The 17,001-nt window shown below is 51.2% G+C and overlaps 1 protein-coding gene across 2 annotated transcripts in view; it reads right to left on the minus strand.

Annotated features, from left to right (window-relative positions):
* The window catches only part of RBM19 (RNA binding motif protein 19), a 121,432-nt gene that overhangs the window by 67,648 nt on the left and 36,783 nt on the right, over positions 1-17,001 (minus strand). For both annotated transcript variants that reach the window (XM_005691470.3, XM_018061184.1), the window contains exon 21: positions 15,819-15,935. In XM_005691470.3, coding sequence (XP_005691527.2) covers positions 15,819-15,935 — 117 coding nt within the window. The remainder of the gene's footprint in view (positions 1-15,818; positions 15,936-17,001) is intronic.

The raw sequence follows: 17,001 nt of genomic DNA on the forward strand, positions 1-17,001 counted from the left end.
GATCCCCTGGAAGAGGAAACGGCAACCCACTCCAGTATTCTTGCATGGGAAATCCCATGGACAGAGGAGCCTGGCAGGTTCCAGTCCACAGGGTCACCAAGAGTCAGATATGACTGAGCACTGAAAGAGATGGGAATACCAGACCACCTGACCTGCCTCTTAAGAAACCTGCATGCAGATCAGGAAGCAAGTTAGAACTGGACGTGGAACAACAGACTGGTTCCAAATAGGAAAAGGAGTACATCAAGGCTGTATATTGTCACCCTGCTTATTTAACTTATATGCAGAGTACATCATGAGAAACGCTGGGCTGGATGAAGCACAAGCTGGAATCAAGATTGCCGCGAGAAATATCAATAACCTCAGATATGCAGATGACACCACCCTTACGGCAGAATGTGAAGAACTAAAGAGCCTCTTGATGAAAGTGAAAAAGGAGAGTGAAAAAGTTGGCTTAAAGCTCAACATTCAGAAAACTAAGATCATGGCATCCAGTCCCATTACTTCATGGGAAATAGATGGGGAAACAGTGGAAACAGTGGCTGACTTTATTTTTCTGGGCTCCAAAATCACTGCAGATTGTGACTGCAGCCATGAAATTAAAAGACTCTTACCAATGACCAACCTAGATAGTATATTAAAAAGCAGAGACATTACTTTGTCAACAAAGGTCTGCCTAGTCAAGGCTATGGTTTTTCCAGTGGTCATGTATGGATGTGAGAGTTGGACTATAAAGAAAGCTGAACACCAAAGAATTGATGCTTTGAACTGTGGTGTTGGAGAAGACTCTTGAGAGTCCCTTGGACTGCAAGGAGATCCAACCAGTCCATCCTAAAGGAGATCAGTCCTGGGTGTTCATTGAAAGGACTGATGCTGAAACTCCAATACTTTGGCCACCTGATATGAAGAGTTGACTCATTGGAAAAGACTTGGATGCTGGGAAAGATTGAGGGCAGGAGGAGAAGGGGACGACAGAGGATAAGATGGTTGGATGGCATCACCGACTCAATGGACATGGTTTGGGTAGACTCTGGGAGTTGGTGATGGACAGGGAGGCCTGGCGTGTTGCAGTTCATGGGGTTGCAAAGAGTCGGACACAAATGAGTGACTGAACTGAACCAAACTGAGGACGTTATAACAGCTTAACAGTCTAAACCATTAATGTGCCTTTTGCTTAGTCATTCAGTCATGTCCGACTCTTTCTGACCCCATGGACTGTAGCCTGCCAAGCTCCTCTGTCCATGGGGATTCTCCAGGCAAGAATACTGGAGTGAGTTGCGATTTCCTCCTCCAGGGGATCTTTCCAACCCAGGGATCGAACCCAGGTCTCTCACATTGCAGGTGGATTCTTCACTGTCTAGCCACCAGGGAAGCCCATAAACCATTAACAGGTGTAAACTGAAGCTGCAGTTGGCACCCTGATGGATGATGTAGCTGTGTTTTTCTTGAAAGGCCCAGTGCGTCTCTGAGGTCACTGAGGCACCCTGAAGAGCCTCAGGGTGCAGTTTGGGAAGCACGCCACTTTCACTTTCACCCCCTCACTGAATCCTCGCAATAACCCTGACAGGTGTGTACTATGGTCTCCATTCTACAGATGCAGACACTGAGAGGTGGGTATTTGAATGGCTTGTTCAAGTCTGACAGCTGCTGATGAAGGGGCCAACAGTGAAACTGCAATCTGATGGACTCCCAGGGCTGCCACATACAGTGGTACAGGTTGAGTACTGCACAATTCTGGAAGTGCCATGGGCTACAGCGTGTGGTGCTCTGAATTATGAAGCTAACGGGTGGTGATGGATTTAGCACAAGCCTCCAGCTCTGACAGCCCCTGTGTTGAGCAGTCTCTTGCTTTAATTTTAACATCTACAATTGTCTTGGCCCCCATCTTTTCCCAACAAATCCGGAGTGGGGAGGGCAAGCTACAGAGCTCCAAAAGCTTCCCTGAACTCTGTATGACCAAGTAAGTGACTCCTTTTGCACGAATTGCATAAAAAAACAGTAGCATTTCAACTGTAAGCGGGCTCGCTAGAGAAAAAGACCTACAGGTCTAAGTGGACCCCACAAGTGCCTAGGACCTGAAATCTGTACTATGGTAAGAGCCTACTTAACAGAACTGAGTTTCTCATTGTGAGGTCTGCTGCCTCTCAGTTTGACTTGGGGACCTGTACGAGGGTAGGGGCAGGGATATGGGCAAGATTAGCTACTTTGTAGGATAATTAAAAAATCTTCTGTTTGTATTCAGAAAATGTAATTTGTTTTAAATTAACTTTTATTGGGGTATAGTTGCTTTACAATGTTGTGTTCATTTCCGCTGTACAGCAAAGTGAACCAGCTATACGTTTACATATATCCCCTCTTTTTTGGATTCCCTTCCCGTTTAGGTCGCCATCCAGTGTTGAGCAGAGTTCCCGGTGCTGTACAGAAGGTTCTCAATGGCTCTCTATTTCACACGCATGTATAGATGTCAATCCCAATCTGCCAACCCATCCCACTCTGTAGTTTTTAATATGCGCACACATATGTGAATTATAGCAGTGCTAGGGAGAGTCCTGGGACTACAGTACTAACCTCAAAAGACCTGTACCGGGGTGGACAGTACTTGGGGTAAGAACAGATGCTGTTTCGTGCTGAACTTATCTTTACATGCCCCAACTTGCAACAAGAAAACGATTAGCCGGAAGGAACAATGAAACACTTCTCTGTCCTCAAGTCAACAAGAAACTGGTTGTCCTATTCACTGATGTTTTCAGTGATACTAGAATCCTAACTTTTAAGCGATGGAGACGGCTTCACAGAATCACTGAGCAACGCTGCCTGAAAAGGGACGTCCGATGACTGGCTGAGGTTCTGGTAAGAGAGGTCTGATTATGCTGCACTGGCAAGTAAACCCTTCCCCTGCTGCCCATACTTACGCAGACAAGCATCCTCCACCTCAGCATGACTGACGGAAAAGGAGGGAAACCGACTACAGATCTGGACCTGCAGCAGCATCTTCCTAATATTAAAACCCACATTCTAAATTTGGTTTCCACAAAACAACATCATCCATCACACTAAAAAAAAAATGTTGTTACTTGTGAATGTTATTGATTTTGAATTTTGTTTGTATTTAATGTGAAAATGTGTTTGATTATACAGTCCTAAGAGAACCGTAAGTGTTAAGTTGTTGGTTGATGCTGGGGTTTACATTTGTACACAGTTGAGTAACATCATAATAAAAATATGTGCATCACTGCTGTGTGGGGAAGGGCCATTAGATTTTTCTTTTAAAAGGAGGGCTGTTTATATATTTCTCAAGTTTGAGAAACAAGGCCATAGCCCGTGATTTTACAAAATGCTCCTTTAGAATGTAAAACCTTTCTGGAGACCTTCGTGCTGTAAAGCTCCCTCACTTCTGAGTATCCTTGAGGAGGAGCACAAAGATAAGGTAAGTCTTCTAAGAGCGTGCAGGAGGGCTGGGAATAAGCAGTGCCCTCCCAGGGTACTATGGGAGTTCTGGGTACCAGATACAGCATTCTCTGGACTGGAGAAGGGCCAAGCGCTTCACCAACAGCATTGACCTTGTCCTTATGGCAAACTGGAAACAGCTGTTAATCCTGCCATTCTACAGAGATGAACGGACTTCCCTGGTGGCTCAGCAGGAAGGAATCTGCCTGAAATGCGGAAGACAATGCAAGAGATTTGGGTTCGATCCCTGGGTCAGGAAGATCCCCTGGAGGAGGGCATGGCAACCACTCCAGTATTCTTGCCTGGAGGATCCTATGGACAGAGGAGCCTGGCGGGCTACAGCCAGTTGGACACGACTGAAGTGACTTAGCACGCACCCATGCACAGAGATGAACACTGAGCCCTAGAGAAGCTGAGTCACCAGACCAACCATGTGTATGACCTGCCTTCTGCCATGAGGGTTCTAATGGAGTGAACCCTGGATCCACTTCTCCCTAAACCAAGATAGTCCCTTCCCTTTCAGGAGTTCACGTTGGTTTCTGTAACCTAGCATCTGGCACAGTCCCTGCCTCGTGATAGATGCTTTGTAAATATTTGCTAAACCCACGAGTTATTTCTTAACTAAAAAGCAGGGTGGCAGGACTCCCTTTGCATGGAAAGCTCCGAGACAGGAAAGGATTCAGAAGCTGCTCTTATTCTGAGGCGTCCCAAGATTTCCTGGGGCTCCCTCCCCACTGCCGTTCAGCGTCAGGGTGCAGGAGACACGGAGCACAATTACCCGAGGCAACAATGAGCCAACTGCCGCCCTCCTGCAAACCCAGACAAAGCGTCGAGACCTTGTAACTGAAAAGGCACTGAACGTGGGGTGGAGAGGTGGGGGCCGGCTGCGGCGGGCGGGAGCCGTGCACAGAGCCTCCTTCCCGCGACCCCACCTCGGAACTGCATGGCTCTCCCCAGGGAGCACCATTCCACTGTCTGGGCTTCGTCACCCTACTCTGGAATGAGTCTGGGCATGGAGAGACAGGAAATATCAGCTGCGCTGGAAGACCAGATCCATAGAATCGCAAAGGAAGGTAGAGAACAACCACAGGAAGAAACAGCCTCTCAACTTCTCAGCTCATTCTTATTTTTTTGGAGAGGAGAGAGAAGCAGGCTTTCACACAGGCCAGGGTTTGGAACTGCACTACCACTCAGTCCAGCAGATGGAAATGTAAGAGCTCCAGCGACGGGTGATAAACACCATATTCTTTGGTGGATACCTGCAGCTGCTTGCCTATCACAGGTGCCACGCCCGTGGCAGACATTGCTAGTCAATTACAGTGCCGTTTCCTGCAGAGCCCAGGCAGCCTCAGAATCCTCTGAGACCGAACTCCAGCAGCCATGACCAACGGGTTTGCGCTGGCTCACGAGAGGAGGAAGCCCTCTGCTCCGCTGGTCTCGCCCAACCCCATCACTGAGTCACTCAATAAACAGACTCTCCGAGACGTCACCAAGTGCCCAAGGTTATGAAGCGGGTGCTGGCGGAGCTGAGCCAGAATTCTCCCGACTCCCTGGCCGGGCGTTCTCACTCGGAAAATCACACTGGCTCCCTTCCAAGCTCACGGCTGGCTTCTGATGACTGGGGAGCAAGGATGGTGTGGAAAAGGAGAACTCAGGTGACCCGAGTACCCCTTGTGGGCAAGTGCCGCAGTCACTTTTATAGCCTCTGACCGCCCCTGAGTAGACGTATTATTGGTAGAGAGGGAACAGGGTCACTAAAAAAACAAACAGAAGCAGAGTCTGGCGTGGATTTTCTGCAAAGCAGGCCTCTGAAGTGAAGAGAGTATCGCCCAGCTCACGTCAACCAGATCCCTCGGGGCTCCCTGCCTAGGCTGCAGGACTGACGACCTGGAGATGGATCTACAGATGGACAAGAGCCTAAGAAACCTACCTGCTGGTTCCCTAGCTCTCCAAAAAGGGTGCAAAAACACGTAACCTGTTCACTCACACTGCAAACAACTGAAGCTTACTATTTTTCCGTAGCCAAGTTTATGCTAAACCTGGTGGGTCAGATGGTACAGAACCCGCCTACAATACATGAGACCTGGGTTCGATTCCTGGGCTGGGAAGATACCCTGGAAAAGAGCATGGCCACCCACTCATGTTTTCTTGCCTGGAGAATCTCATGGACAGAGGAGCCCGGCGGCCTGCAGTCCATAGGGTCGCAGAGAGTCGGACATGACTGAAGCAACTTAGCACATCACAAAGGACTTCCCTGGTGGTCCAGGGGCTAATACTCCATGCTCCCAAACACCAGTTTTGCATGTATCCATGTGTGTGAATATTCCGTTCTGTGCAATTTTATCGCATGTAGACTCGTCTGCCCACACAAGACACAGAGCTGGCCCATCACAAGATCCTTTCCTTCTTGCCTACCCAATCCCAGGCCACCGGCCATCTGCTCTCCACCTCTGTCATGCAGTCATTTGAAGAACGTTACAGCAATGGGATCAGGTGGTGTGTCCTCTGGGGATAAGCTCTTCCACTCAGGGTAGTTCTCTAGAGATTCATCTGGATTGCTGCCTGTGCGATAGTCTATGTATTCGTTTTTGGCTGCTCTGGGTCTTCAGGGCCGCGTGGGCTTTTCTCGAGCTGCGGTGTGTGGACTTCTCATTGCGGTGGCTTCTGCTGCAGAACACGAGCTCGAGGGCACGCAGGCTTCAGAGGCTGCGGCTCCTGGGCTCCGGCAGCTGTGGCGCAAGGGCTTAGCTGCTCCACGGCATGTGCAGTCTTCCCGGACTAGGGATCAAACCTGTGTCTCCTGTATTAGCAGGCAGATTCTTTACCACTGAGTTATCAGGGAAGCCCAATCTGTTCTTTAAAAAGAAAATTCACTAACTAATTAATTTGGGGGTGGTGGTGGCACTGGGTCTCCATTGCTGTGCACAGGCTTCCTCTACTGTGGGGACTGGGGGCCACTCTCTAGTCACGCTGTGCGGGCTTCTCACTGTGGTGGCTTCTCCTGGTGCGGAGCACGGGCTCTAGAGCTCGGGCGCGGTTGCCCAGAGGCAGGTGGAATCCTCCTGGACCAAAGGTTGAACTCGTGTCCCCTGCCTTGGCAGGCAGATTCTTAACCACTGGGACACCAGGGCGTCTTGGTTTGTTCCTTTTTACTGCTGAATCATATTCCATCGTCCAAATGCATCGCAGTTTAACCATGTGCCCAATGAAGGACAGTATGCATGAAACAGGTATGGACTTGTGTGTGCCTCTTCCTCCCTTCCTTCCAACAGCTTATCGAGATGCAATTCACATACCATACAATTCGCCCAAAGTGTACAATTCCACAGCTTTTAGTGTGTTCGGAGTTGTGCAACCATCACCGCAGCCATTTTAGAAAATTTCATCAGCTTTCACATCCCTTTGCCGTCACCCGCAATCTCTGCCCATCCCCAAACCACCATTAATTTACTTCCTTTCTCGGTGTGCCTCTTCTGGACGTTGATTATAAATGAAATCGTGTGGTACGGGGTCTTTCGTGTCTGGCTTCTTTCGCTTAACATGTTGGTTTTGATTTCACCCATGGTGTCACAGCCAACAGCACTGCATTCCTATTTATGGCAGAGTAACATTTCAGTGTGGAGACCGACTACATCTGGTTTATCCACTCATCAGTGGTTAGACATGTGTAAACTTTTCTTTTTTGGCGGGGCTGCGTGGCTTGCGGGATTTTAGTTCCCTGATCGGGGATTGAACCCGGGCCCTTGGCAGTGAAAGTGTGAATTTGCAAGCACTGGACCACCACGGGAGTCTTGCGTGTAGGTTTCTGTATGAACACACATTTCCATTTCTCTGGTACAGATGCTCAAGAGTGCAGTTGCCGAGTCACGTGATAAGTGTCTGTCTCATTCGTCTAAAACTGTCCACACACTTTTCCAGGAGAGCTGGACCATTTTACATCCCCCCGGCAACGTGTCTGATTCAGTTTCTCTGCATCCTCGCTGGCCTTTTGTGTTACTCTTATATTGTTCTTTTAGCCGTGCTGACAGGTGTGTGTATTTGCTTGGTTTTCCCCTGAGCAGAAATAAGATGCCCAGTAACACCTGCTGAGAGTCTTGCCCTGCGGTCTCCTCCAATCAGTTATAGCCTGGTTAGTTCATGCCTCTCCCCTCTGTTCCAAGGGCCCCTTGCATTAAAAGCTGGAGCTGAGATGTGGTCACCCCACAGGCGGGGCAGGGTGGGACCTCTGGGATTGGACCCTGTAAGGGTGTTGAGCTGTGTTCTACAGCTAGCTTGTGGAGTCCACTCAAAACCCCGGGTCTCTTTCAAGATAAAAAGGGGTCAGGCAAGGACTCCTGCATTCTGCCTTTGGGACAGTCCCTCAGTGGGAGGACAGATCCCTCTGTATTTGTTGTTGTTGTTGTTACTGCCTCCTAACTGTCATCACCTTCCCAGGTGGGCCCATCATGTCCTTAGAATGCAGTGATCCCAGGGACAGAAGCAGGCCCTTTGAATGAAATGGGCACAGTATCCAGCTTGCAGTGAGCACATGTTAAGTATTTGTAGACTGGCCTTGACAAGCATCACGGACACGGAAAATCACTGGCATAGTATAAGGACATAACAGATATAAGCTACATGGATAGATGGGGGCTTTCCTGGTGGCTCAGTAGTAATGAACCCACCTGCCAATGCAGGAGATGAGGATTTAATCTCTGGGTCGGGAAGATCCCCTCGAGAAGGAAATGGTAACCCATTCCAGTATTCCTCCCTGGGAAATCCCATGGACAGAGGAGCCTGGCAGGCTGTAGTCCACGGGGTCGCAAAGAGTCGGACGAGACTGAGCGAATGAGATGAGCACATGAGATAAGGAGCATCTCTGTCCCCTGACTCTGCAAAGGGAAAGGTGGCAGTGAAAGAGAGTGACTGGGAGCACGGATCCGACTCTGCCACTTGCTTGGGGTTTTATGGCCGCACAGCCATCTGCCTCATCAGCGGCCGTTCCCCAGGCTTGTGGGGGGAGGAACAGATGAAATCGTGAGCACAAAGGCACTTCAGGCCCCGGCAGGGCCTGCTGGTAAAGGCTGTGCGAACACCCAACTGTTGTCAACAGCCCTCCCTCTCAGGCAGAGAGCAGGCCGGTGAGGGATACTGACACAGCGATGCTGCTGCTACAGCTGATACCACGCAGCTAAGGGGCGGCCCCAAACCCCCAAACACACGCACACGCGTGGACAGGCCAACTGGGCAGTGCTCTCTGGCCCCTGCTGCGTGTGCTCTGTCATGGGCGAGGAAGTGGTGGGTGTGCGGAGTGGGGCTCACCCTCCCTTGGACCACCTGCCCCCAGACCATCCAGTTTGCTGCTGAGGACCGAAACACAGGCGTCATCCTTGACTCCCGTTTGCATCGTAGTCTTCATTAAAGCCATCAGCATGACTCTGAAAGCGCACCCCCATACACATCTGGCACCCCACTTCCACGGCTGACACCTGGTCCCAGCCCCTGTCCCCTCTAGGCAAGCCGACTACAGAAACCGCTCGAGTCTCCTCACAAGATTGTTCACAGATGTAAGTCAGATCCCACCACTCCCTCTGCTCAGAACCTCCAGCTGCTGAGGAATAAAACACACAGACCTGAAGAGCACGGCGGCCGAGAACGGCCGAGGCCCTCACAAGGAACAAAGACACCGCGGAGCAAGCTATTACAAAGTCACAGTAATTAAGACTGGGGGTATTGGCACAAGGGGAGACAAATAGACCCGCGGAACAGATTAGAGAGTCCAGAAACAGCCCCTCACATACACGGTCACCTGATTTATGACAAAATCAATACTGCAGAGCAGAGGGGAAAGAATGGCCTTTGCAATAAATGATGCTGGGCCGACTGAATATCCATGTGGGGGAAAAAAATGTCCCTTGATCTCTACCTCACGCCATACACAAAAATCAATTCCAGATGGATTGCATAACTACGAAGGGTCAAAGATTTCAGAGGAAAACATAGGAGGCCGTCTTCGTGAGCTTGGAGGAGGCACCATTTTCTTAAACAGGACCCAGAAAGTTCTAACCAAGAAGGGGAAGAAATGACAAATCGACAATGTTTGAAATTAACAAACTCAGTTCATCCAGGGATACTGCTAAGCTACCCACAGAATAGGAGAGGAAGGGCATGCAATCCTACGTCCACCAAAGGACTGGAATCCAGAATATGCATAATTATGTAAAAAGTAACTAAGAAAGTAATTTAAAAAATCAGACAACCCAATTTTTAAAAAATGGGCAAAAGATTTGAATAGACATTCCACAAGGGTATATTCAAGCTGGAGTTCCAATGCTTTGGCCACCTGAAGTGAAGAGCCAACTCACAGGAAAAGACTCTGATGCTGGGAAAGATTCAAGGCAGGAGAAGAGGGAGGCAGAGGATGAGATGGTTGGATGGTGTCACCAAGTCAACGGACATGAGTGTGAGCAAACTTTGGGACATGGTGAAGGACAGGGAAGCCTGGTGCACTGCAGTCCGTGGGGTCATAGAATCAGATGTGACTTAGCAACTGAACAACAATGTAATCAAATCACCATAAAAGTATGAAAAGGGATTTGATTTCCTTAGCCATCAGGGAAGCACAAATTAAAATCATGTGATGATGCTACTATATACGCACCAGATATGCCTAAAAAGAGAAAGACAGACACTATCAAGTGTTGGCGAGGTCAGTGGGCAGCTGGAAGTGGAACCTGATAGAACTGATTTGGAAACCATCTGAGTAATGTTTACTGAAGCTGACATATGCTCACCCATGACCCAGCAACTCCACTCCGATGGGTACACCCTACAGAAAAACACGCACACGGCTACCGACATACACAAGAATGTTCCCAGGAGCATTTGTTATTCAAATAAGACAAAACACCGCAGACCACACAGTCATTGAGTCCAATTGTCCCACTCTTGTGGGGACGCTGCTAGTTCGGGAGGCCGTGTACATATAGGTGGGGCCAGGGGTACATGGGAACGGTCTAAACCTGCCTCTCAATTTGGCTGTAAACCAAAAACTGCTCATAAAAAAACGGTCCTATAACAAAGCAAGCACACAAACAAAAAAGCCCAGCAAAGTGGAGAAGCAGAGATACCCTGATGAAAAAAACGGCGTGGGTGCGGTTTGCAGAAATGGACACTGCAATTCCTTGAGCTGAGACCTCACATCCTGTCTTCAGAGGGGTCAGCAGGGCTCTAGCATTACCCGTCACGTTTGTCTTTTTTATAAGAGGGGGAAGAAAAAACTACTTTCCGTGTATTATTAAAACTAGAAGACAGAAACAAAGCCCCTTAGGGCATGCCCCGTCTTCCCGCAGGCCCCACGATCTCCTTAGTCCAGGGCTCAGCAAACTTTCCCCGTGAAGGGCCGGATGGACAGTAGTCCATAACCTTGTGGACCTTGCCTCGGTCACCTGACGCTGCTGCAGGTGAGAGCAGCTGTGGATGAAACAATGAACGGGCACGGCCAGGTCTCATCAGCGGATGCAGAGCCTTCTTCTCAGGGTCGCTCTGCAGGGAGGAGATGACAGGGGTGGGTGGAGGGGGAACCTGGGGACAGCTGTGCCCTCCTCACCCCACTCCCTTCGGAACCTGGCTGAGGGTTTTCTCCCCACCCCGCCTTCAGGACTGGTCCAGGCTGGCTCTCTCGAACCGCCTGAGCTGTTTTTTGCAGGGCTTCTTCCTGGTGAAGGGGAAGTGGCCCCAGGCATCTTCCCAGGAGTCTGTGGAGAGCAGATGACAGGGCTCGAAGCTTCTGGAAAGGTACTGCAGACCACCAGGAGTTAAACCGGCAGTGACCCCGCCCTTGGGCAAGGGGAGACAGGGGTTGGGGGGAGCGCCAGAGAGGAACTCAGCGGGCCAGCTGTGTTGGGCCTTCCCTCCACGGTCCCGGTCGCGGTCACCGTGTCACTGCAAGAGGAAATGAGGAGGCGAGGGGGCCGGGGACGGATGGACGCCGTCCACAAAGCGGGCGATGCAAGCCAAGTAATTAGGGCCTCTAGACACCTGTTGTGAACTCACCCATTCACACCCCTGGCAGGTGGTTCGCACCTCTGAGGAAGGGAAAAAACCGCTCAGATGAAAAAGCGTCCATCTGCAGCCTGGGGCCGAAGGCCCAGCCTGCCCGAGGAGGTGGCTGCATCTCTGCCACCTGACATCCTGACCTCAGGGGAGGTGAGGGAGGGGGCGTCTAGAGTGAGAGCCACCCGGCTGTGCCGCTGCAGAGCTGTGTGACCCTGGGCAAACTCCTTAACCTCTCTGCGTCTCATGCCCTGTCTTTGTCAGATCCCACAGAGGAAGGCTTTGCAGTTAAATCCAGGTGCTCAGCACACATTTACTGGGAACCATCTACAGACCAGGAGCCTGTGGCCTCCACAGTGAACCACAGACCAAACCCAGAGCCAACCCAGAGAGCAGCGGGGACGCCCACTTGACAGGAGACAGGGGTTCGATCCCTGGTCTGGGAGCGACTCTCATGCCACAGAGCAACGAAGCCCATGGGCCACAACTATGAGCCCGGTGAGCTAGAGCCCCGAAACCACAACTACTGAGCCCACGTGGCCTAGAGCTCACGCTCCACAGGAGAAGCCACCACAGCGAGAAGGCCACGCACCGCGACTCGAAAAGAGCCCTTGGCTCTCCACAATTACAGAAAAGCCAGTCAAAAATAAAATAAATAAAAAATTTTAAAAAAAGGACATACTGCAGAAAACTTCCAAGGATTTGGCACTGCTGTCAAAGACACAGGCTCTGTCTTGAGTCAGCCCTGCCTTGGGTTCCCAGCCTGAAGCCACCAGCTTTGTGCTGTTTAATAACCACAGCGAACACTGATTAACTACCCGCTCCATACCCGGCGCTGTATTAAGTGCCCCACATGCATAATCTCACTTAATCCTTTTAACAGCCCTCGAGGCAGCCACGTGGTGAGGGAGCCGGGTGCCAGCCTGAGCCTCTGACGACCCAGTGGTAGGACTCTGGGCTCCGGAGCTGGTTTCTTTACTGGAGACGATGACGACAAGCATTCTGCAGGGCTGTAAAGAGCCAAAGCACTTCAGCCCACAGTGCCTGGCGCAGAGGTCGGGCTCCAAAAGTCTGCTTCATGATAGGGATAAACACTAGTGATTATTATTGTGGCATCATTATCAAAATTCACAGCACACGTTACCAGCAGTATGAAGACTGCTATTTCATGCCGAGGGAAACTGAGGTCCAGAAAGGGGGCAACAGAGAGGGACCTGGGAAGTGCTACTCCATTTACTTTTTACTTTTTTTTTTTTTGATGTGAACCATTTAAAAATTCTCTATTGAACTTGTTACAATGTTGCTTCTGTTGTTTATCTTCTAGTTTTCAGGCCTTGAGGTGGCATCTCAGCTTCCTGACTGAACCACACCCCTCTGCCCTGGAAGGGGAAGTCTTAACCACTGAACCACCAGGGAGGTCCCACCTCCCTGACTTTTCTAAAGGGCGAGCCTTGAATTGGCCCAGAGGACAATCCTGCGGAGGCGTGATCTGCAGGGTCTTTGGGCACCCGTCAGGCTAGGTTTCAGAGGCTGGGCTCTGGTGCAGCGAAGCCCAGATGGAAGGCTGGTGGCCTCCAGGAAGTGCCCAGGCCAACACTGCCTCCGCCCAGAAGCTGCTGCCCCCAGCTCACGGGCAGGGTCCCCCCGGGCACTGGGGAGGGCAGGGGAGCTGCTGCCTCTCAACAGGTGGTCTCAAGAACCAGACCACACTCCCCCACAGCCCTGCACTCCAGCTTGCACCCCTTGAGTGTGTCACTGTCCGTCCCTGTCACTTTCTTTCCTGGTCCTTCGTGACCAGGAGCCCGTCTCTCCTGACACGGCTCTGCGCCCAGCACCTAGCGCAGTGCCTGGCACAAACGACACACCCTCACAGGATGGCAGTTCTACTAAAATGATCTGGGGGATGGTAACTTCTTCAAGACCCAAGAGAAGGATTAAGGAGGTGCGGTTCATGGTTCAAGGCCCAGAGAGGTGCGGGTCCAAGCCAGGGCTCTGGGTCAGACCAAGGACACCCCACTTTCAGCTCAGCCGTGTGGTCCTGGGCTGGAAACCTCATCTCTCTAGGTCTCCAGTGTCCCTCTGGGTACAGAAGGGATAACAGCACCCCTCCTTTGCAGCGCTGCTCTGCTGCTTTAAAAAAAAGATAACAGCACAGGAAAGCACGGTGCGGAGCCCAACACTCGGTGAGCGGTGATCACGCCTGGTAGGATAAGCCCACAAAACTTGCCCGTCAAAATGGACTGGACGGGTTCCCTTGAACCTGGACATCTCCCCCTGCCTCTGACCCTTACAGGCTGCTGGCTTTGTCTGAAACTGGGTCTGGTTTCCTGGCCCAGCTTGTCTCTCTGAGAAGACTCACAGCGACCCCTGCTGCCCACGCTTGGAATGGTCTCAAACTCCCAGCTGGGACACACAACAAAGCCAGGCTCCAAGAAGGCTCTGGGTTTTCAGGGGCTGATGAAAACTACTGCCGGGAATGGCAGGAAGAAGAGAGGCCACGTGTAATGATGTTCGGGGAGGGACACTAATTCCCTGTCTTCTCAAAACAAACATAAAACGCGAGACCAGACAGCACTTTTCATTCTCCATCTCGGTCTTTTGTTTCCCTGGATCAGTGTCATCCTCAGACTGCAGAACCAAGCGAAACTGTCATTTTGGCGATATGCGATTCTTGATCCACATGTACAATCCTGGTTTGATCTGGCAGTTCTTTAAATTGGACTCCTCAAAAAGCAGGAGCTCGCTGAAACCAGCAGCCGCGAGAGGCTCAGGGTACGTACCTTCTTGGGATGGCAAGCTCACTCTTCTTGACTCGTCTCCCCAGACACCGGGAGATGGAAAACAGTCCCCCCCATTGTGACTCCACCTTACCAGAAACTATAACTAAGACCCTACTACTCAGAAACCGACAGGGCCAGCATCTTTGCGTCGGCACCATGCTGACCACGTCTGTTAACGAACGGCACGCCAGTGTGTGATTTAGATCACGGGAAGGAAGACAGGAGTTTTTAAAGGAAATCCCTCAAGTGGCTTCCCATTCTTTAAACCATTGAGTAAAAGCAAAGAGGGTAGATTTCACACAATGATGATACATCCTTTCTAGTCTCCAAAATCTAGGACTTCTATCTTCCATCCACAGCTTACCTGGCAAGAAGCTAATGGGTAACCCTAACGGGGACTTAGCTCTCCCGATCCTTGTGCCAGAACTGGACAAATGTGGGATCAACAAACAAGGTCTAACACACCCCCACCCCCAATGTGCAGGCCAAGGAGCTACAGGTTCCTAGAACACTCTAAGTTTGCAGCCAGGCTTCCACAGTCTGCTAGGCTGGGGCCAACGTTGTCTGCCCTTAGGTTCTGAGAGCTTAGTGGCTTCTTTGCCGTGCTGCGTGGCACACACCTGGAGAGCATGCTTGCTTTAACTGTTTGCCCCTTAGGCCCTTTCCCTAAAGACACTTCATCCAGGGCTTGGTACTGGGTGGCAGCTAACTTACCTGAACCAACTGGTGCAATGTTCCAGCACAGGGTTGCAAACCTGTGGCCCCGGGCTCTATCTAGCCCATGCATAGACTTTGTCCTACACGCACTGTTTTTAGAAAGTGAATTAGTTGCCAATTTATTCTCCCTAAGGATCCAGATTGCCAGTTTCTCTTTCAAAACCTGAGAGAAGCACCTGAGATCCCTGGATATCCGCTGGCCTCCAGCCCGTCAGTCCCCACCTGCCAGCTCTGCCCGGTTGTTTCCTGCCCAGCCTCTGAGAGACCTCTGAGTGTTGATTCCCGTGTTAGCAGCTGCCGATGGACTACATAATGTAGGTATGCGATCTCCTCTCATTTCAAAAGGGGATTTCCACAGACAGCAATGTAGACCAGGGGTCCCCAATCCCGGCAGGATATCGGAATCCCCTGGGGTGCTCTGACCCCAAGACCAGTCTCTGGGTTCCACCCCCAACGAAAGGAATGTAACTTTCTGGGGGCGGAGTCTGAGCTAAGGTGCATTTATCAAAGTCACCAGGTGATTGACATGCAGAGACGGCAGTGGACTGCCGGCTTAAACCAAAGGGTGACTTGGGTGGCAGGATTTTGGGCCCATCGAGGGAGGAGCTGGGCTTCAGTCTGCCTGGTTCTTGTCCCTCCTGTAGGTCACCAGTGTGGATAGAGAAAAACTGATCATCCCATCTGCACACCTTTCTGCCTAGTGCTCTGAGACAGCAGTCTTTGAGATTAAGGGAGACACATCATTGGCGGTGAGAACATGACCTTTGTGATGGCCTTCAGCACACCATCGAGGACCCGAAGGCCCAGCCAGCTCCCACTCAGCACAGCCTTGCCTCTTACCTGAAGAGTTCTCGGATCTCATGGCTGTCAGCCTGGAAGGGGATGTTCCGCACCAGGATCTTGGAGGTTGTCTGCTTTCTGGGTGCTTGTTTCTTCCGGGCGGCTGTCAGGGCTGGCCTGGAGGGTCGGGGGAAGGCTTTGGGTTATTTGGGACCTCGGCACAGCTGTTGCACTCTGCTGACTCCACCACCATCCCCCGCCACCAGCCCTGATGCTTTCGTCCCCTACTCAGGTGAGGGACTCACGGAGGCAGTGTGGATGCGGCTGAGAGGAAGGCGAAGGGAAGGGGGGCTCCCCTGGGTGGCATGCAGCCTAATTCTCGTCTCCCCGCTGCAGCTGTGGGTGCCCAGGTGACACATCCTACCTAGAGGGTGTCTGCTGCCCTTCATCTGGGACCAGCAGACACTTGAAGAAAGAACTCTGATGGGGGCAGCGGGGGGCAGTTTCCCCCCAAACCCAGTCTCCTGTGTATCTTTGCAGGTGCCCAGAGGGACTCTGGCTGCTCCCCAGGTCTTGTTGGAGACGTTTCATCACTGACCAGAAGCATAGCATACAGGGGCCTGGTGGTGGTGGTGGTGTAGTTGCTAAGTTGTGTCCAACTCTTGCGACCCCATGGACTGTAGCCTGCCAGGTCCTCTGTCTATGGGATTTTCCAGGCAAGGATACTAGAGTGGGTTGCCATTTCCTTCTCCAGGGAATCTTCTGGGCTCAGGAATCAACTCGGGACTCCCGCATTGCAGGTGGATTCTTTACCAAATGAGCCATGAGGGGCCTGAAGCAGCTTCTAACCATGGAGGCCAGCCAGGGCTGCGAGAGGAAACTTGCCACTTGAGGTTCAAGGCCACCTGGAACCTGTCCCCCTGATCTTCCAGGGAGACCTTCCACTCCGTGGTAGCAGGGGAGGGCCACGAGTAGCGGCATGAGTTGACGATCTGAGTGTCAGAGTCTTGTGGCCACTTAGATACAATTTGTGTGATCCTGAGCAAGTTATCACTTGGCCTCTCCAGGTCTCAGTTTTCTTGGCTGTATCACAGGCCTAATAATGGTCCAACCTTGTCAGATTGTTTGAGGTTTTAATGAGAAAAAGATGTGTTGAAACACTCTGCACTGTGCCTAGCACATAAACAGCAGCTGGTACTAAAATGACTTGTTCTGACTCATCTGAAGTCTGATCCACCGTCAC

Source organism: Capra hircus, chromosome 17, assembly GCF_001704415.2.
Source record: "Capra hircus breed San Clemente chromosome 17, ASM170441v1, whole genome shotgun sequence".
NCBI classification, from domain to species: Eukaryota; Metazoa; Chordata; class Mammalia; order Artiodactyla; family Bovidae; genus Capra; species Capra hircus.